The 22,129-nt window shown below is 39.5% G+C and overlaps 1 protein-coding gene across 2 annotated transcripts in view; it reads left to right on the top strand.

Annotated features, from left to right (window-relative positions):
• The window catches only part of LOC131680087 (proton-coupled amino acid transporter-like protein pathetic), a 138,214-nt gene that overhangs the window by 24,263 nt on the left and 91,822 nt on the right, over nt 1-22,129 (top strand). Inside the window, exon 1 of one of the 2 annotated variants that reach the window (XM_058960809.1) lies at nt 12,978-13,286. The exons of the other annotated variant lie outside the window; for it this stretch is intronic. Within the exon in view, the coding sequence (XP_058816792.1) occupies nt 13,236-13,286 (51 nt within the window). The 5' untranslated portion in view covers nt 12,978-13,235. Of the gene's footprint in view, nt 1-12,977; nt 13,287-22,129 lie in introns of those variants that run through there. 2 annotated transcript variants of the gene reach the window in all.

Raw genomic sequence — 22,129 nt, 5'->3', positions numbered from 1 at the left:
CAACAAGTTTCTATATCTTCCTTTTATAACCATGATGAAACCACGTGGTTTTGTTGATTCCTTTTCTTTAACTTTTTTTATTGAAAATGTTCAGTTGACACCACGTTTACGTTTCTTTCACTTGTCTGAAGGCAGCAGATTGAAAAGCACCAGTTGAGGCAGTTGAGTGGTAGGTATTTGTTGCATCACTCTTCGTTTCAACAATGAATTTATCGTCCCTTCACCCTCCTAGCGAAACAAGTAGAATGGAGGAGTGTGTACGGCAATTCATAAAAGGTATGCTTTCCCATTCATTCATACCTTCACTGCGTTCCCAAGAAGTGTACCCAGAACACGTGCAAATATGAGAATGAAAAAAAATCGTCCATGACAAAACGTGCCAATGAATTCATCTAACAGGGAATGTGTCATCCGTTCTTTATTTCACCATACAAGACAAACAATCGTTTGCTGTTTGCGCTTTATCTCTCTTGTCCTACAGATCGTTACTCAGCACATGCCGATAATGTGTAGCGTTCAGCATCTCAGTTCTGCTCTACTCGGCACTTCCAAAATCTTCCAAACGAATCGCACTAGATAGCAACGTAACTCTATCTAGGAAATATTTGAACAATCTTCACGATAAGTGCGATTGATCAAACAATCCCTCGCGCAAACGGACGGACGGTTCGTTACCCATTTAGTGGGTAAGTTTCGCGCCTCCTTCACCATGCTAAATTTAGCTGTCGCGCCAATTAATTATAGCATTCTGTCAATCACAGGCGTCTGCGTATCAGACGGCTGCAAACAATTTTCAAAGCTTTAGAATGATACGGACATCCGCATAATTCACATGATTGTTTTCGCAATCAAAATTTTATGGCGGTTCACAAATTGATTTCCATGTCTTTTTACCGAACAAAACAAAACAAAGTGCGACCTTTCATATCTTCTAAATTAAATCTGAAGTTTTCCGGTTTTCAGGAATATTGAAATTACAGGAGTCCGTCACGATGCGGGTTCTGGCGGTAGATGAATTTGCAGCAACACAACATGCGATCCGAAGTGCTTATCCCCTTCACACTGCATTTGCCGTACCGGCCAGTATAGCAATGTGGTAAACGTGACGAATGTAACTAAGCTGTAGCGAAGGATACAAGTTGTAAAAATACTAATATTTGCTCATACATGTAATATTACCTGTCAATAAATGTCATTAAAATTATTAGACAGTTGCAATATCATGTTTGTATTGCCCAATTGTAGTGGAAAAAACAGCCTTATAGGGTTGCACGAACTGTAGACGTAGGGCTATACTACTTAATGAAAAATATTTATTTTCTTAGTACATTTAGAGTAATAATAAATCAAATGTATTTCTTACGTATAGTTTAATTACAACCAATCAACATCGAATGTTACATATTGAACCAAACCTTCTTAGTCATTTCATTTGTAGTAGGTGATCTAATCCGATTAAACTTATTTGAGAAGATCTGAAGAAAGAAGACAGAAAACCGTAACCGAACTAATATCTGGAACCAAATCTTTATAGCACAAGATCAATTTTTAAAAATTGTAAAAACTTTTCGATTGTATGTATTAAAAAACCGGACCGGTGAAGAAAAATCATATTTTAGACAGGATAATCACATTTCATGTATTGACCAAGCATTCTAGTTATATTTTGCCATTTTTGTAACTTTCCTAAAGTACACATACAAATATAGCAAATGCAGTGGTCTTAATCATATGTCGAAGCTATAAAGATACAAGAATCGAAAACAATTTTATATATGGACTTAGATGTGTTTTTGCAACGGTTTTTCGAGTGGCAGGTTTTGTAGTATGTACTTATTAGCAGAATCAAAATGGGACGGGCTGAGTGGAAGTTAATCAATACATTGATCGAATGTAAATAATAAATGTTGGTTGTGCTTTCCATCGATCCACGTAAATTTGTTGCTAAGAAAGTTTTCCTCTTTGCGCAACGAGAGCACAAATTGCTATCATGCAGGTAACGCATACAACCGCTAAAAAATTAGATATTCCTTCCTACACATTCGCCTCAAACATTGAACCCAAGCGCACAAAACAAAATGAGTCAATGCTGATGATTATAGGTAGAGCGAAGGAGACAACTAACATCACGACACAATGTTAAAAGTGTTTGCAAATGGAGCTCGAATGTACTAGCGATTTTGTGTATGAATAATTGTGTTCGAGATTGTACATAAAAGTATGCTGGAAACGAGCACAACATAAAAGAAAGCATAGTGTTTGAACGGACAAGCTCAGTCGCGTGTTGGACGGCACTGGGTAGCGTACCTCCACAGCCAGTGTAACGAACTTCTAAGTCAGCTACACTGGATGTGAAAACACACAGCACAGTGATCTGCTCCGCCTACCGTTCAACAGGCAATTGAGCTTAAATAGTCGATGATAACGTCATTCATAGAAGCGTAGCGCGCTAGGTACACAAGTCTGTCGTGCCGGACTTGAGAAGTCTATCTTCTGTGTGTACATGCGCGATATTTTGACTAGGTTGTACATTAATTAAATTTTTAATGTCTTGATATCAAAAATCTTTGGATTTATCTATTGGAATCTATTTTTAGAAGTATTTCGGGGCGATATGTGCAAAAAATTTAAAAATTTATCGTGAGATGGCTGAATTATATGCGTTTAAAATTGGACCGTTTTTCGTTACATACCATTTTTGTAGAATTTGCAAAGTGCACTCCCATATCGAAAACAAAGTCCTACGTCAAAATCGATAAATTATTTTTTTTATGTAAGCATTAGATTGAAATGAACGAAACTCATCTGCAAAAAAAATTATTCAAGGCACATGGAAATGCATATATCTTCAAAACATGTGGCACAGCAGTGCGCATGAGGAGAGGGGAGGGGGATTTTAAAAATTTGTTAACGAAAATTTGAACATTGTGAGCCGTTTTGATATATAAAACACTTTTTGAGCGAGTTCGACCACTGTGAAATCCTTTTCTGGTACTCGTTTAGGATTGGGATGACATTCTTTTCAGAATTCTGACGGAATCGTTAAGGCATCGGATTTTGTTTTAATATTTTTCAGGATTGTGATTGGGATTCTGATAGAATCCGAGTCCGATGAAATCGTTATCCGTATTTCTACGTTTTCTACTTAGAAATCCATAGTAATTTCTCTCAGAATTCTGGTGACAATGATCTTGTGGAATTCTACGGAGGAATCGGAACGATTCTGGAAATATCCTCACAGGCTGTCTGTGGTGCCTTTAGCAGGACTAGGAATAAAAGTTTTTTTCTGTGTACAGGTGAAATCCTTCTCAAGATGGAATTCTGCTAAAGATTATGATTTGCTCGGGATTCGGCTTGAATCATGTTAATGTTTCTAATTAAAACCTGTCAAATATTCGGACGAAAATCCTGCTTAGAACTCCTAGCTCACGTTTCTGAATCTATGCCCTTCAACATTGCTGTGGAAGCCTACTCTGAATTTTATCATTATCTAGCTCATGGAATCCAGTTCAGAATTCTGATGACATCTTTATCAGGATTCAGACGAAGCTGATGATAGTAGAATTACATTAAAATTCTGGGTAGAATTCCGTCAGAAACATGAATGAAATTTTCATCAGAGCTCTTGGCAAACCTTTATCAAAATCCTAAGTATGATTTCATTATGAAATGAGAATAAGAACGGTTCGTTTAGAATACACCAGAATTCAGAATTGGATTCCGTAAAACTGGTATTTAGGATTGTGTCATAATTCTTAGTGCGATTCTATCAAAGGGAACCAGAAATCGACCGAATTCTGTGAATTGGTTGTAATTTTGTTTAATGTTGCATAATGAGTACTTACTAAATTTTCCAGTATTCCAATGCAGAATTAATCGGAACCTGCACCAGAACGGATGACACCGGTACTACTTTTTGCTAAGACTGCCGAGAATCCATCATCATCGTAACCTTTTGTAGTCGGTTACAGCTGGAAAACTTAAGTTGGGGAGCTTGCGAAAACCACACATTTAGTGATTACCCGACCCTCTAGTAGGGAATGGTCAACTGAATCCTGCGACAATACAGATGACAAGATCGTACCAACGAAACAGAGAAAATGAAGTCTTTTGACAAGAATCGTCTCCAAATGTGCATTGTGAGTTGGGGAGTCTTGCTAGGATATTGTGGGATTGGGCAGCGTTGGGCTCTATTAAACCTCTATAAAAAGCCATAAAAATGCGAAAAAGTCCTGCCGAAGCTAATATGGAGCACTACCGATAAGATTCTACCAAAGATCATAGCACAAAGCACTCTAGCTAAACCTGAATGTCAAACGGCACATCAAGATCAACGACAGTAACATCCTGATTAAGGCATTCTGGTCATGGCGAGAGTCATCGAACAGGACACGGATCACGAATAGAACGGCGACTATGGGCTGACAGGCGTGCTGAGTAAGGCAGGATGACCCTAACCTGAAATGCCAGTAGGCTACCAGTACGGCTGCCTCCGTCCCGCTAAAATCTTGGCGGGTCTCCGGATACGCTCAAAACTCATCACTAATAGTTGGTGGCACAAGATTCGGATGAACCATTACCGATTTTACACCGACCCGGCTCTGAACACTACCCCCATGGATTGTAGTGTCAACCCTAGCATGGTCTCCCTGCTCGCATAAAAAATATGGGATCACAAGAGGCGACTACGTACAACGAGTAGAAATAGCGGTCCGGAGTCGGGACCTAATAAAATGGAGTACAAACAAGAAACCCACTCATTCGGAGTAGGCGTGGCGGATCCGTTCGCCACAGGTGGTTTGGTGAGGTTACTATCCTCAGCAGCAGCTGAAGTTAGGAAGAGGAGAAGCAGCAGCAAAAGTAGTAGTAGCCTACAACAACCAGAGCAGAGCGGGGTGAGTAAAACCTCACAGAAACCGAAAGTAGTGCAGCGAAGTGCTTGGTTGAGGAGCTCCACAAGTTTGTGGACGTGAGAAACAATGTCCATAAGGACCTAAAAGGGATGGTTTCCAGAGTCCTAAAGGTGCTACTATCTGCTATGATGGAATACAAAACGGTAACACTGATGGCTGCGGTAGCTGTACATACATTGGTGTCCGCAAAGGCTACAAAGGAAGTGGGGAAAAGAGTTTGGTTGGAGTGGAGAACATGCCAGTTTCCATGACTCAGAAGAAGGCAAGATCCTCGCCAGGAAATGAAGGACCAAGCAGGCCCAAGAGGAAGACGAGCGAGGACGCTCTCACTACCGAAGGGAAGGGAGTCATTCAATAGGGAGAAAGTTGGAGCATCGTTGTAGCTCAAAAGGAAAAATAAAGGCAACATCAAAAGTAGAAGGAAGAGAGAAATGAGGATCAAAAGAGGAAAGAAAACCCTCCAGGTCGTTAGAAGGTACCAAAGGAAAAAGCAGTGCTGATCAAAACAAATGACTCAAAGACACATGTAGCGCTCCTCAAGAAGGTCAGAGATGACCCGGAACTAAGGGATTTAGGTGAAGACGTAGCGAGAACCAAACGTACCCACAAACAAGATATGCTCTGCGAGTTGAAGGAGGATTCCACGATTAACAGCTCAGCTGTGATCAAATCACTGGACGAAGAGGTAGAAATTAAAACCTTAAGCATGAAAACAGTGATTTTGTGCGAGGACCTGGATGTGATCAAAAGAGTAGAAGAACTGAGAGATGCCCTGAAGATTCAGTGCACTCAGGGCGAGATATACATGATTTTCCGGTTAAAGAAGAGGTACTAAGCGATGACTCGTCGAGCGATAAACGCTGCTGCCAAGGCGCTGGAGGAAGACAAAGTTATGGTTTGATGGTCGAGATGCCCATTGAGAGCCGCCCCACGAGTGAATAAACAAACGGAGAAATACGTCAAGTGCTTGGGCTTTGGAAGGCCCGGCTAGATTTAGAGGTGACATTGCGCATCTCGAAACGAAAGGTATATTGTATACAAACTTGTATGAAAAAGTCGATTCGAAATGGTTGTATAATGTGGTCCCAGGATGTGTTGCAAATACGGGGAGATTGGTCATTTTGCGAGAGACTACATTCTTTGCACTCCATACGACGGTAACGACCATTTGACTGGTGCCTATAAATGACCTGCCTATAAAAGAACGATTGTTGCCAAACGGTAGTGGAGATTATCCAGATAAATCCCTGCGACACCACACAGCAACTGTTGTAGCAGTCTACGATAGAAACTACGTGTGGCGACGCACTCATCGCAGAGCCGTATCAAATCCTTGATAAAGGTAACTGGATAGAGGATTAAATGCGAATGCTGCGTTATAAGTTATGGGCACCCATAACTTGTATCGCAGTGGAGCAGTTCACCGGATAGTTGATCGGCTGGAAGCCGGTAGTCATTGGTGGTAGCTGCCTGGGCTGTGATGTGGAGCCGTAGAGTACCGAACACAAGAGGGTGTTTCCCACATGAAGTTCTAGCAAAGTTAGACGTACGCTTGTCCAATGAAGGCGTGCGCTTGTCCAATGAAGGTTTCGTTAGCACATTTGGGAGAGATCAGAAGGAGTCTTTCAACGACGTCACTTTCTGTAGTCCTTCGCTGACGGCGAACATAGACTGAGCGGAGAGAAGTGTACCCATAGCGAACACCAGGCAATACGCTACCGTATAGGCCAACGGAACCCAGCTGAAGAACACGAGAAAACGGCCGGACATCGGAACCGAAAACGTGGATACAACTGATCTAACAAGAAGGATTGTGGCAGTTTGAGACACCACAATGCCGCTAGAACTGGAGCCACACAATACATGGTGGAACGATCCACTCAGTACGCTACGCGCTGCTTGTCTCAGAGTTGGAAAGCGGTTCGGGAAACTTTGGCCGCTTTTAAACGGGAGACCAAACTTTGCAAGTCAGATTGCCACAAGGAGCCAGAAGTAGGCGCCAATGCCTGAGGCGTACCAAGTCGTGATGGTGCCTGGGTAAGCTGAAGGGTTCCCGTAGCACGATCCAACTACCTGAATACCGACACCGTACAGCGAAGAAGAAGGAATAAACACGGACGATCGACAAGTGACTAACGATGATCTCGCGACTGATATCAAACAAAGCCTATGGCCCAGATGGAATACTAAACGTGGTGCGGAAAGCTGCGATTCCGGCACACCCGGACATGTCCAAGGTAGCACTGCAGAAGTATCTAAATGAAGGCAAGCTTCCCGAAATGTGGAAGGTACGAAAGCTGGTGTTTCTGCCAAAGCCAGGCAATCCACCGGGCGATCCGGCCTCGTATAGGCCCATATGATTGCTGGATACACTCGGAAAACTCCTGGAAAGAATCGGGCTGATGAAATACACGGAGATCGAGCGCGGACTGTCGGATCAAAAGCGAGCTAGACTCCTTGCTACACCAGAATCACCATACCTCCCTCGGCTAGGTTGGCTAGGTTGCAGGAGAATTTCTCTCGCCGAGGAATTATCCGTTGAAGTAAGCTAGCTCCATTATTGGAAACTAGACCGAGTAGTTCGCGAATAGGTCGGGAGCTGAATGGCTCAAATAGGAAGTGGTGCAAAATGGCACCAGAAGTTGGCCAAAGGGCTTAAAGAAGTTGCGATACTGAATAGCACTGAACAGGCGGTCAAAGGGATTAAGAAGATTTGGTGCTGAATGCCACAAGGGGGCCGAGGGGCTCGTAAATTAGACAATGTATGGTTTACCACCTAGATTGCCCTTGTAGGGGAAGAGCACTAATTCTCAATCCACAGTTAGCTTTTGTACTTCCATATAGTAATGGCCTACTTTGTGTGGATGGTCAAAAACTGGTGGTTTATCGAGGACTGATGATGAACAACACCTTCCTGAAGTAATGCCTTAAGGTAGTGCCGAGGTAGAATCTGACCATCCGGAATCGAAGTACTGACCTCGAATTTCCTTTCAAATAAAATCCAGGGAGATCAGGCAAAGGCCAGCTTCTTGGAGGTAACGAAAGTAGGGTTCAGAGCTACACTCTCTGTTTAAAGTCGCTCACTCTGGCACACGATGGCCGAAATCGGTTGTGCGATCTCACTACTGAAGGTGTGCTGAGTCGGCGTAAAAGCTAAAAAACATGCACATATATAATATATTCTGCATCTGCAGAAGTATGAGGAGCTATTTCCTTACCCGGCTCCAGGTCAACGAGACAAACACGGGGTCAGAAATCGATTAACATTTCGACAGGGTTCCTGCAATGCTCTATTTCAACGCTCTGGGACGGGATATATAGTGGGGGTTCCGATGCGTAAGCTATCTAGCGGTGTGGAGATCGCCAGATTTGCTGACAACACAGTAATAACGGTACTGGGAGAGACGTCGCAAAAGGTGGAAATTGGGTGCAAAGAAATTGCAGATAGCCACAACCACAAAACGTAGGTGCTACTAGCTAGCAACTGCAAAGTGCGGCAGTGCGCAGTAATTATAGTCTCGAAGTGGGTGCTGACACAGCTGGGTGTGATGATTGATGACCGGTGGAAGTTCAACACCCAGATTGGCTATGCCTGCGAGAAGACGGCCAAAGCTATCAACGCTCTAGCCAGATTTATGCCGACCAGCGCCGGCCCAAGTAGTAGCAAGATGTGTCTTCTGGCTAGCGTGGTATTGTTGACACTGAGGTACAGAGAACCCGTTTGGGTTCGGTATTAGAGACACAACGGCATCGAAGGAACCTGAGCAGTATTTACAGGATCAAGGCCATGCGAGCCGCGAGCGCGTACGGAACTATCTCATCAGAGGGAGTCTGCGTTATTGTTGAAATAATCCCCATCGGCATCATCCTAATGGAGGATAACTAATGCATCATCCTAATGGAGGATAATATCGAGTATCGGGAGAAATTCTGCCACCGGGAAATTCTCAGTTGGTGTAGAGTAGTTTCACTGCCTCGGACTATCCGAGTAGATCGCGACAAATCTGGGTGCTAAATAGTACAAATAAAAGGGGCACAAATAAAAGGGGAACTCTCATTATGTGTAAGGTAGTTCAGCTACTGGGAGCTATACGAGTATATCGCTGAATAGCTCAACGAACGCGAAGGACCTAAGGGACTCAAGGAAAGAAGGTGCAAGAGCACTTCCCGTCACACATAAACACATACAGATACTATCCCAATTCGCCATCGAGTTGAGTCGTTTTGTTTATGAGAATCAGCACTCCTAGTCTCGGACAAACTTTGGAAAGCTAGAGCAAATTCCTCATATTCCATATATGAATAAAAAATGCTTTAAATAAAAAATGTAAATAGGGTGATTATTATGTATCTTGTCAATTCAATTACATGATGAACTTTATATCAAACAAGCTAATGCCCATCGCGCGTTGCTGTGACACTCTGCGAAATTGGAGGAAAACACAATTTCTTCCAAAGCGCCATCTGGCGGGCAGATAATCTCCAACTAATAGCACACAAACACGCCCCATACCAAATACCTACTGTGTGCAAATTTTTACGGAAATCGGTTAAGCCGTTTGGGAGTCTATAAATCATATACATACAAACTTTGACTTTATATATATATATATATATATATATATATATATATATATATATATATATATATATATATATATATATATATATATATATATATATATATATATATATATATATATATATATATATATATATATATATATATATATATATATATATATATATATATATATATATATATATATATATATATATATATATATATATATATATATATATATATATATATATATAATAGAAATAGAATAGAATAGAATAGATAGATAGATAGATAGATAGATAGATAGATAATGTAGAAACAGCAATAACCAGCAATTGTTGATCTGTGATTGTTTGAAGGATAAATGTTATTGTTAATTTTTATTCCGGTTAAAGGGTTATATACAAAGGGGCCATGCATAAATGACGTAGCATTTTGGGGGGTAGGGAGGGTATACCAAATTTGTGACGAAGTGTGACGAGGGGGAGGGTAGGGTCAGAAGTTGTGCGACGTAGCATTAAGTTTAAAACCCATTGTTTAGAGAAAACAACTTATGGGGTTTTTCATTGAAAAACCCCGGGGCGGTGTATTGCACTGGTGTTGCATTTTCTAGCAGAAGAGCAGGCCACTAGACGTATTTCATTCCCACTTCTGCTAGAAAGTGCAAAACCAGTGCAATCTACTGCCCTGGTGTTTTTCAATGAAAAACGACATTAATGATCCTCCATTCCCAAGAGAAATAAATTTAAATTTAAACAAGTTACTTTTGACGCGGTTTTTCATGAGGTAAATTTTACGTTAAGCGGAATTACAAGTTCGCAAAAATACGAAAAGATTTTGTATACGGATTTAACTTGCTACATTGGTTAGCTAATGTTGCCAGCTAGCAGACTTAGTTTGGTAGCTGAATTAAATTTTCACTTCGGATTCAACCAAACAAAATTTAGTAATTTAATTAAGATGAACGTATGCTTCTTAGAATCATTGGCGGCTGCAGGATTGTGAACTGAGAGTACTTCTCTTCATGCTCCCCTTGCCATATAAAATTAAAAAAAAATATTAACACTATATTTGTCACTATATGCTTATTTTGAACGCGATTTGCCTTTTTAATGAAAATGTTGATAGTCAAACATGTATTTCAAATAATTGAAAAACATATGTAATTTTTTTTCATCCCCCGGCCGCTTTGCACGGAACGAGGGGGAGGGCGTAGGTAAATGCTACGTTATTTACGAGGGGGAGGTTAGAATTTTGTGACCAAATGCTACGAGGGGGGAGGGAGGGGTCAAAAATCGCCGAAAAAAGCTACGTCATTTGTGTATGGCCCCAAAGTTGAAGCTCACAAAATCAAAAACAAAATTATTGAATATTCTGAAAGCAAATACTTTTGAAAATATCTGGGCGAAATTTCATCAAGATCGGAGCACTAGATTTCACACTACAGCCGTACGCAGCACGCTGGTTCTTTAGCGCATGAAGTTAACACAAAACTTTAAACGCAATTATCTCGGAACAAAGTTTTTTGAAAAGTACCGTTGCGGTGAACGTGGTATCTCAAAAACTAATCATCCGATTTTCATTTTTTTTAATTGTTTGTATCTACATTCTCGTGTACTTGATCCGTTCATCCAAAAATTTTCGACCCTGTGCAATAAATTTTTGGTCAATACTACGTTCACACTACAGAGTTAAAACATGTTATAATAATTAGCAACAAGAAAAATGTCATCAAGATAGCGTTAAAACACGTTATAACTCGTAGTGTGAACGTAGTATAAAGTTTTGAATGCCACGAAACTCAATTTTTTGGTCAACATGTTTTTTGCAGCAAATTTTTTTATTGGGAAACCGATCCATTCAAGTACACGACAATACATTTTTCTTCTATAATCTTTTTACTTTTTTGGTTCGGCTTGGAGAGCGATCACCGCAAACCTCTGCCAAAAAATACACGGTAAAAAATCGTCACGTTGATATAAAGTGATTTGACCACAATAAAACCGTATAATACTCACGCTCTAGATTAATCAGGAAATGCCGGTTTTCCACTTTTCGCTCTGATTTGTGAACTTTTATTTGTTGTTCATTAGATACATTATCATGCTGGTACTTTTGACAACTTGAAGAAAGAAAAAAAGAAACACTGAAAGTTTGTGAAAATTCGCTGAGAAAAGTTATTAACTAAAGAAGCAGCGTGGCTTCAAAACAAGTGAATTTTATTATTAATCATAGCAACCCTGTTTGAATAACTGTATCTGCCGTTCGCGAGTGGTGGGTGGCAAGTCTAGTTTACACTTGTACAACGATGGAGCTATTCAAACAGGGTTGCTATGATTAATAATAAAATTCACTTGTTTTGAAGTAATGCTACTTCTTTAGTTAATAACTTTTCTCAGCGAATTTTCACAAACTTTCTGTGTTCCTTGAATACGTTCAGTAGAAGAATACCTTTAGAAATATATAGTGTTCTGATTGATTGATTGATGAAGTGATTTGTTAAGAATTTATTTTCAATGTTAACTGATTTTCCATACTAATTCCAATATAAACTTTGAAATTTTTGGAGGGTCCGTAGACACAACCGATCGGTACCAAAATTTGCACAATTACTAAGGGCCATAAAAGGAATTAGTAGAGCCTGGTGGAGCTAAAAGTCAAAAATTGAACCAGTCTAATATACATATTATTCTACAGGTGGATTCCATTAAATAGTTTTTAAAAGGCTAGATCATATTGGTGTTGATTGTAAATCATTAGAAAATCAAAGCTTAATCACTTCATTTGGTAGTGATAGAAGACAATATGATTCAAGTGCATTATCATTTGGATTAAGCGTGTCAATTTTTCACCGTGCACGCTTCGGGGGATGAGCTATAACTCCGCCAAACTTCAATATTTTTTTTGAATTCAACTTGTTTTTTCGAACTTCAATAGCACTACCAACGAGATGTCTTTCGCTTTTTCAAATGAAATTTGCATAAAACACTTTAAAAAATCACGAACATAGCTCACTTTTTCGCCACAACTTTGTATATAACCCCCAATGCTCATTATAGTGACACAAATGTATATAGATGATAGAAATGTTGAATTTCAAAGGGATTGCATAGTCTTTCTTTTATAAGAAAAGTATGATAAGTACAACAACATTACAACCAAACGCCTCGAAACAGTAACGGTCTACATGAGTAACCATTACTGTCAACAGTGACGAGACCTCCCTATCACTGCCATATGTTTTTACTACAGCAATACTCAACCACTCATCGCAACCATGCAACAACCACCCGCTTGATTATTGTCTCTTCATCCCATCAGAGACAGGTACGCAAGCGACACGACCGACGCGTGACACAATTCTGGTGTCACGCGCCGCTGGTGAAGCACACCGACCGAAAGTCGCATGTCCACAGTTCGCACACCACCATAAGAACGCATGCTACCGTTGCCTGTTGGGTCATCGGTGACTTGCGCCCGCCCAAAGTGCTCATTCGTACGGGAAATCTCGTGGAAAACGGACGTGTTTTTTCTCTCTCTTCCGCCTACTCGGTTCGTTCGTCGCGAATTCGCTCGATAAGCGCTTGACTAGTGGAAAGTTTTCCAATTGTGTGAGCCACATAAACTCTGAACTTGCGTCGTGGTCGTTTGAAGTGGTTAAGAAACTCTGCTCAGGATATTAGTGCTAAATTAGAATCTTACTGTTTGGGTTCAAGTTCGTGTGAAACAATTCCCTTGGCTTGGACAGGACATCTACGATGGATAACTTTAAGAAAAAAGCATCAGGGCGGCCTAACCTGGAATACACGGTAAGTGATTTCAGCCGACGGAAAGTACATAGACTAGTAGATTTAGCTAGACAGCAAGGCTGCCCTTTGTTATCCGGGGACAGAGCGGGATACACACAAACGGTATATTATGCGTGATTGAAGAAAAACCGCTAAATCGCCCTCAAAGCTAGACAGTGGCTGACTGCGGGCTGGCATTGATCTTGTTTCAGCGTAAACTTGAGGATAAATTTAGGACTTCTTTCTCATCTGTTCGCACGATCGTTGCGCGTTGTGACGCCCACACTACTGCTGCTGGTGTTGTGTGCGTATCGCGTATCTGCTTGCGAGATTGCGGTGCGGGTGGGATGAAAACAGTGTTTTTCTTCGTTCGCGGATTGAGGGGTGAGTGGTAGGCAATAGGGCCCATTACCTATGTATTTTGATTGGCGGAAAACCAGAAGCTAACTTTTCCGGTTTAAGCTGGAGTTGATGTGATGAGCAGCTCATACGCATGTGCAATCCGAATCGGTATTACGTTTGTTTATCCAACCCATTGATACTTTAGGAAGAATAATCGAGCGGCTGTGAAACGGTATTTTGATTTATCATAGTTAACGTTCAAAGGAAGCAATATTTTTACTGTGGTGAATTGTTGATGATGAATTAAATTAGAATTCCATAATTAGCCAACTCAAGAATTGATTGCGTATACAGGGTATGAAAATTGAAAAATGGGAATCCATTATTGCGATATATCATTGATTGATTTTATTATAGCAAAGCAAATCAGCCCCGATTATTTTGGTTACCAGCCTTCTTTTGCAATAGTCCCTAACATTATTGGAAGAATGTTATGACAGCTCGGAAAGTTTTGTATATTTTACCTCCTCGAAAATAAATGGTTTACATCATGGAAAACATGCCATTTAGTGTTTGTTGTGTAATTTTTATATATTAAAACACTATAATGTGTAAAACTTCCGTGTTTATTTAAACGATGACGTTAACGATATAATGAGGTTCGATTAAAAAAAGAAGGGTGGGTAATGTCAGAGACATAACCGGAGTGAAGTAGAGTACACTTTAGGTTGTTAATGCAAATGCTACAATTGTGACTATCTTCTGATAGGTTATATTAAAACCAGCTATTTCGTTATTTCTAATGGAAATACCGAAATATCGGTACACCTACATCGAAACCTAAAATATTCCAATATATTTATCCTCATATGGTAGCCCTGCAAATAGCATTTAATGAGAGTGAAACAATTCATTTGGCAACAGTAGAGAATCGTATATACTTGTACCGTTATTTCCCTATTTCCATTAGAAATACCGAAATAACTTATTTTAATAAAACCTTTCAGAAAGTAGTAAAAAATGCAGCATTCGTATTAACAACTTTATATGTATGCAACTTCATTTCGGAAATGTCGTTGACATTACCTACCCATCTTCCTAATCTAAAAAAAATGATTTGAAAGCCTAATAATTGCATAACCTAAGACGATTTAAAGCTACACCTTTGTGAAATCTCGACAAAAAATAAAATTACGTGTTAGTCCAACGAGCTTTTTGTCCCGTTGTTGTTGTGAATTATTAAAATTTTGAGCATTTTTCAAAGCGTTATGATTGCGATTACAGGGGGAAATGTTGGTTGAATGATATTTATTAAATTCTCCCAATTAATGTTCTATAGCTAAACTGTGATCATATTTCCTTAGGAGGCGCGTTTTACCCCATGTTTTCATAAATAACAATATGCTCGAACCGTAACTAAGCAGGTATCTTAGAATGGAGTTTTCACAATAATGGAGTTTTTCACTTGTGTAGCCGCGATATTCGCAAACAAAATAAGTAAAATGCACATTGCGTCATTTAGCCGCACATAAAATAAGCTGGGCTTAATGTGGATACAATTAATCTGTTTTATGGAAAATGTGTTTATAGCATGATGATACGTAAAAAATTTTCTCCGTTTGCTCCGAGGACCGAGTATTTTAAGTTTCCCCTGGTAGTCTAAAAATGCTCTATAAACTCGTAAATAAACTTTCCGAAGTAACTCGTATCAAATAATCAACAAAAAACCATAATATCAGCATCCAATAAGGTTGAACAGAGAAAGCGCAAAAATCGAAAACGAAAAAAGCAGTTTTTTCAGTTTTTGTGTTAGATCTTCATAAAAATCAATCAGCAGTACTGTAACAACATTCTACATAAGCTTTTTATGAAGATCTAAGACACGGTGTGGAAAAAAACTGCTTTTTTCGTTTTCGATTTTTGCCCATTCTCTGTCCAACCATAAGCCAACACCATCTCCTTTATACAACGAAACAACCAGTACGCACTACGGCTTGCCAGAGGAAACACACAGATAAATTCACCGCGGTGCACTCTGGAACGGGCGCCGTGGTGAATTTATCTGTACAGGCACCTGACGCTACATATGATTTAAATTACAAGAGAGCGCGGTTCTCGCACTAAACCACCCCATCGCCAATCCATTTATTCAGCTCTGAAAAAATAGCTTTCTGCTTTTTCTGTGGTGTGTCATCATTGTATCTTCCGTGTATGCTTGAAACTGGCACGTCATTTTCTGGTTAGAATGAAATGCTATCAGCACCTGGCGGCTGTCATGGTATCTATTACCTGCCATCAAAGAATGTGAGCTGACATGAAACGCAGCAGCTGCTACGCTTACAACGTCAGAACACAAACTAACGAATTTTTCATGTGTTCCCTTTTTATACGCGTCGCAGTTCATTCGATGAAAAAGAGGCAGTCCCAGCAACGCTTGCTTTTTGAGCGAATTGTACTGACCAATCATGGATCAGATAATTACACACCAAATGAAATTTAAACGACATGTAAATCAATACGAATGTAAACATACAACGGTTGAATCGAAAATTTGATTGAAAATTACGTAAAAATCAATTGGTGCATCAAACAGCATACAATTTTACACTTTCATTCGTGTAATATTACATGTCATTCATTTTACAACAATATTCGAGTAAAAATACATTGAAGTGCATTGGTTTTCCGTTTAAAGAAACTGTAATTTTCAATCCACGTGTAAAATTATAATAAAATTCGTTGAAGAAAGCACGACAAGTCGTGTGTATTTGTGGTGGAACTTAATTTTACATTTATATTCATGCTCCAAATATGTGCATGAAAATAAACTTAAAATTACAAAATATTTTTATCTGTGTACTACTTTCATAAAATCCATTCGCTATTTTTAGTATTTGTACATACTACCGAATTGGATACAAAATTGTTGTACATAGTTCCAATCAGATAGCGTAATAATCTTATTTTTTTAATTCAGTACAAAGGCAGATATTCATGTTAAAAAAATCGGGTAAAATTCTGGCAGAAAATTTTGAAACGGGACCCCTATATTGAAACTTGAGAAGTATTCTACTTAAAAAATTGGAGATTTGGCGGATTCCCTTTGAGTTAAACTGACATCATTGTAGTTTTAGTCACAATGCCCCTGCTATTGTGGCAGCTGGCTAGATATGGCCAAAACATAACTGGACCGTCGTAGGACTCAATAAAGGTTAAAATCTATCTGTTAAAACACTTCCTTTTAAACGCTTCCGAATTCATAGTTTTATCCATCACAAAAATACTGGTTTACTGGCCGCTGGACTGAATCCCTTGCCAAATCATTATTTTTGCGTGAACTTTCGAAAACAAACTTGAATTTTCTAGAAACCTTGCCGTGAGTAGGAGCCTTGTATGATTTGCTTGAATTGTTCATAATATTATTGTCGCACAAATCACATCCATCGTCAGCACGTGGTCGTACAGCCCGACACACATGTGCGGCAAAATTCAACTGCTAGGTTTGTTTCTAGGTGTCCAGTGGGTAATTAATTTTCAAGTGGATAGTACTACCTTTACTACTCACATTATTGAATATTTCATTACACATAGTATATTGGGATCAAAAGACATTCGTCCACTTGCTTTATTTTAAAAATAGGCCACTTTAAAACACGGCATGCACAAATAAAATAAATTAAAGGCCAAACTGGATAACAAATACTATTTGGACTCACTGGAAGTTAAACTCACTCCACGGTTAAAATCCAGTAGAGGGGCAATTGCGCGTGGAATGTCAACATTAGAGAGTTCAGACGGATGTCCTATAATAAATATAATATAAAAATAATATACTCAAACCTTAACCCTCCGGAAGTCGCGCAAATGGCCCACTGAACGAGCAGCCGCAGTAACAACATGCTTCATACTTCCTCCTTTTACCCTAAAATGAGTGATGTAATTTTTGAATGGCCTTATAAAAGGGTTTTATAGTCGTCTTTTGAATATATGATTTTGCATTGAAGAGACAGCATGCGACAAATGGTTATCCCTGGATTCGATAGCGTCTGCTTTATAGATTCGAATGAATTTGGCTTTGTCTGCGGAAATTAGCAGATTGGAGTGTTATTTCATACCAAAATGTTGCTTTTTTGGCACTAAAAATTTCGATAACTCAACAGATATAAGAGATAGAAATAAACTTGTAGAACAAAAATTGTGTATTTTCTTATGCCAAACAAAATCTTAGAATATTTTGAAATTCTAAAAAATCACCCAGAAAAGCTACACTGCTGGTCAATAAAATAGGTGTAAGATAAAAATACATGAAATTTTGAGTTTTCTCTAAAAATATTTTTGTATTCAAATATTTTATAGCTAGGCACAGTCATGATAATGAAAAAGAACACTTTTATTTGTAAACTAAATGTTATGCTTTATCGTAACTCTTTCTTTTCCATGAAATCCAAAAAAGTACCTGGTCAATGAAATAGGTGTATTGTAATCCATTGCAATAAAATTTTTCAAATCCAATGATTTTTAGACTTCAACATTTTTAACAACCAGTAACCTGTGTAAACTCCCTTATTCAACCAAATTTTATCCATTTGTCTTGGCATTGTGTCATTCAAACGCTGATAAGTTTCCGTTGGTATAGGGTAGCATCCCTTTTAAGCTACTTCCTACAAACGATCCCTATTTGTGAAATTTCGATAGAATAACTTCTTTTTAAGTACATTCCGTAAATTTACTACGGGATTGATGACTGGAGATTGGCATGGTCCGAAATTATAGACACTTTACTATCCTGAAATCATTCCTTTACATACTTCGATTTGTGTTTTTGGTCAATATCTTGCTGAAACTGTCATGTAAAGGCACGTTATCTTTGGCATAGGGCTGCATGACATCCTTTAGGATGTCCATCCTTTAGCCTTGCATTCGAATCTTGCCATTATAGTGGCGTTGCGAAGAATAGGACCTGCGCAATTCCACGAGAAGCAAACTCCAAACCTCATTGTTCTCGCCTCCGTGCTTTACCATATTTTGCGTGTGTCGCAGATCAAACTGTTTGCACTTTGGACGTTTAACGTTTCGTTGTGCATCGGAGGAAAACAGGTTTACCTTTGATTCGTCCCTCTGAAGGATATGTCGCCATTTTATGATTCCTTCTGAACCAGGCCCATTAACGCTGTTGAAAAGCAAATTGCATTTTTCTTCAAAGGCTTTGGCTTCGAAATAGTGGAACCTTCTTAGCAATTCTTTCTGGAAGATTGGAATTTTACGGCCTACAGCGAACTGTTCTCGGACCTGCCACTTTTCCAATTTGTGCTGAATTAGTTTTGGATGACGCGAATGGATCAGATTTCGCTAAAATTGCAATACGATGGTCAGCTGCTGTAGATGTTTTCTTGGGTTTTTTGCGTGTTTCCTTTTTTCAAAGGTTTTAAAGCCTTTGTAACGAAGTTTTCGGAACGCCGCAGTGTATTCGCGATTTATTTATACGTCTTATCTTCTTGAACAAAATTTCTTAGCAAAACTCGTTCCACTTGAGTACAGTGAGATGCTCGACCCATTCCATAACAAATCTTCGACTTATTCAACATTTGAATATATTTATTAACACGCAGAATTCAAACTTCACCAAATAAAACGTATAATGGAATTATGCAAAGTAATAACACGTTAATATATTTCACACACCTATTATATTGACCACACGAAAAAGCCTGCGGTAGTCTTGTTTTGCATCTTGACAAAGATTGCAAATATAATCTGTGCCAACAACCCACTAGTAACTTGACAGATCCCAAGGCTTCTGTGTGCGGTAGGTGTGATTGAGACTGCTGCAGCTTGGTATGCGTAATTGAGAGAAAAACAAAATAATCTACCACACACCTATTTTATTGGCCAGCAGTGTATATTGAAAAAAGTGATTTTCTGGTGTGTATCATACAAAACTCCACAAATGTGTATTAAAATAGATATATAGTCTCTTAAGCAAAGTTATTTCTTATTCTATTCCCTACAACTTTGCTGAATGCAGTTTTTTATTATTTTCATAAATGACCAAACAAAAATTTGCTTCTCAGTTTTAGAGGGATTAATTACCAAACTAATACTTTAATAAGATTGGGAATATTTTATAGACAAACTTTTCTGAAGACACTATACCTCGAAAATCGTTTTTTCGTAATCAAAACAATTACGATCACATTTTTGCCTATTTGGAAACACTGTGCGCTGGTGCGTTAAAACGATTTCGCTTGATTTTCAGAGCAGCGTGCACTTAGTGCACTAGCGCGATTTCCGGAAGGTTAACCAACCAGGTTTCTTCGCAATAACCCTGCAATTGTCACGTATGATAATAACCGACAACAAATGTGGTACAAGGACATTACTTTTAACGGAGCATTTTACTTGTAGAGCGGTGAAATTTGCTAACAAAATAATTAAAATCAGAGCCTAAAATCCTCATACCTATTCAATGAACGACGAAATTCAGAGAATTCATTTTCGTCCTTTCCCTGCCTCTTTCGTTGCTAACTGCATGAAAAAATAAACCATTAAAGACGATGTCCCCTCCTCTCTCGATTCTATAAAAACGAGTAGCAGCAGCAGCGACTTTCGTTTTCCTATGACAATTCGAAGTTGAAATTTCGTTTTGATGCATGCTCAGTAATTTAGGATTCTCATTCATTAAATGAAATTAATGCAATGTGCATCTAATAATGCAACTAGAACATAGTTAAAATGAGAAATATGCACACCGATCAGGCTTTCGTCGTACAATACCATCATTAGCTCGCAAATCTACAGAATCGAGCATCGACAAATAAATATCATTGCTAGTGTATGTTCGTTTCCCCAGCAGTAAGTTCAATATCGAATGTACCAATATCATTCTGAACTTCAAAGCGAAAACGAGCATGTGGAGAGAATAATGAAAGCGCTCTGCTACATGCTTGCTTTGTCCTAGCCTGTTGTCTCATTTTCGATTTCGCAAAGTGCTAGTGGTATGCAAAGAAGCTTCGTTCTTTCGTCAGTTTCGCCTGATTTTGGCAAATGAAAAAAACATTTTCCGACCCTGATTAAAATGAAAATACCGTTTCAAGTTTCCCAGTTTGCCCCCGTATCAACAGAAACTTATGTCAGTATTCAACAAACCAACATTCTTCAAATCGTCAATCGCAGCCACACTACCGTTTGCAAGAAGAAAACTAATAATTTTTTTTTTCTTTTATTTTTTTTTCATTTTTTTTTTTCGCCGGATCCTATTTGTTAACTAGCTTATTGATAAATCATCAGAAAACATAACTCTCCGAGCTCTCGATCGAAGCAGTTCGTTTTCTGGTGCTGTGCATAAAGTGAACAAGAATATATATTGACAGTGAAGGTCAACTATTGTTTGAGGCAGTCTTTGTTCGCTCGTGCCCAGGCTGGTGAAGTGAATACCAGAATTGCCGGACACGCCGCTATATAAGCTAAGTATTATTTTTCTTTCTTTCGTTTCCCTTTCCCCGATCGGTCTACTTTTCCCTTTCCCCTGAATACAAGTTTCATCTCTCGTTTACACCACGTGCTATCCTCGTGCCTAAATGGCCGAGGGCGAAGGAACATTGGATGGGAATGATATTCCCATGGATTTACCGGATAAACCCGATATTACTCCCTCCCCTGATTCCCCCAGTCCTCCCCGTATTAAAACATACCCAGCCAGTTCAAATGGACCCTGGGTGGTGTATTTCCGGCCCAACACGAAATCGCCCAATATTCTAGAAATATCACGGGAGCTGACTGCTAACTACCCGGCCGTAGCTCAGATAACACGTGTTCGAGCTAATAAGATACGCGTTATAGTAAATGACCTCGATCAGGCAAACCAGATTGCTCGCAGTGAGCGTTTTACGAAACAATTCAGAGTGTATGTGCCTTGTAGGGCAGTGGAGATCGATAGAATAGTCGCCGAACCGGGTCTAAAGTGCGAAGACCTGTTGAAGTACGGGGTTGGCTGCTTTAAGGACCCTTCACTTCAAAATGTGAAGATTCTGGAATGCAAGCAATTGTATTCCGCAAAAACAGAAAATGATAAGACAACTTATTCTCCGTCAGACTCGATTCGGGTGACTTTCTCCGGGTCTGCTCTTCCCAACTATGTCCTCCTGGATAGGGTTCGCTTACCCGTTCGCCTGTTTGTACCGCGGGTAATGAACTGCAGCAATTGCAAGCAACTGGGCCACACAGCCACTTATTGTGGCAATAAAAAACGGTGCGGCAAATGCGTGGGAGAGCATGAGGATGACGCTTGCGGTGGAGAAACTGAGAAGTGTATTTACTGCGGGGGCCCTCCGCATGCTCTTAAGTCATGCCCGGCGTACAAGCAGCGCGGGGATAAAATTAAGCGCTCCCTTAAGGATCGCTCGAGGCACTCTTATGCAGAAATGCTAAAGAATGCTTCGCCATCTGTCCCTTCCGAAAATTCCTTTGCTCTTTTGGCTGGCGTTGAGCAAGAATCTGACGACCCACAAGAGGGAACATCATTG

Source organism: Topomyia yanbarensis, chromosome 2 (genome assembly GCF_030247195.1).
Source record: "Topomyia yanbarensis strain Yona2022 chromosome 2, ASM3024719v1, whole genome shotgun sequence".
Classification (NCBI taxonomy): Eukaryota; Metazoa; Arthropoda; class Insecta; order Diptera; family Culicidae; genus Topomyia; species Topomyia yanbarensis.
Note: the sequence above shows the minus strand (reverse complement) of the source record. Positions and strands in the feature narration are given on the sequence as shown.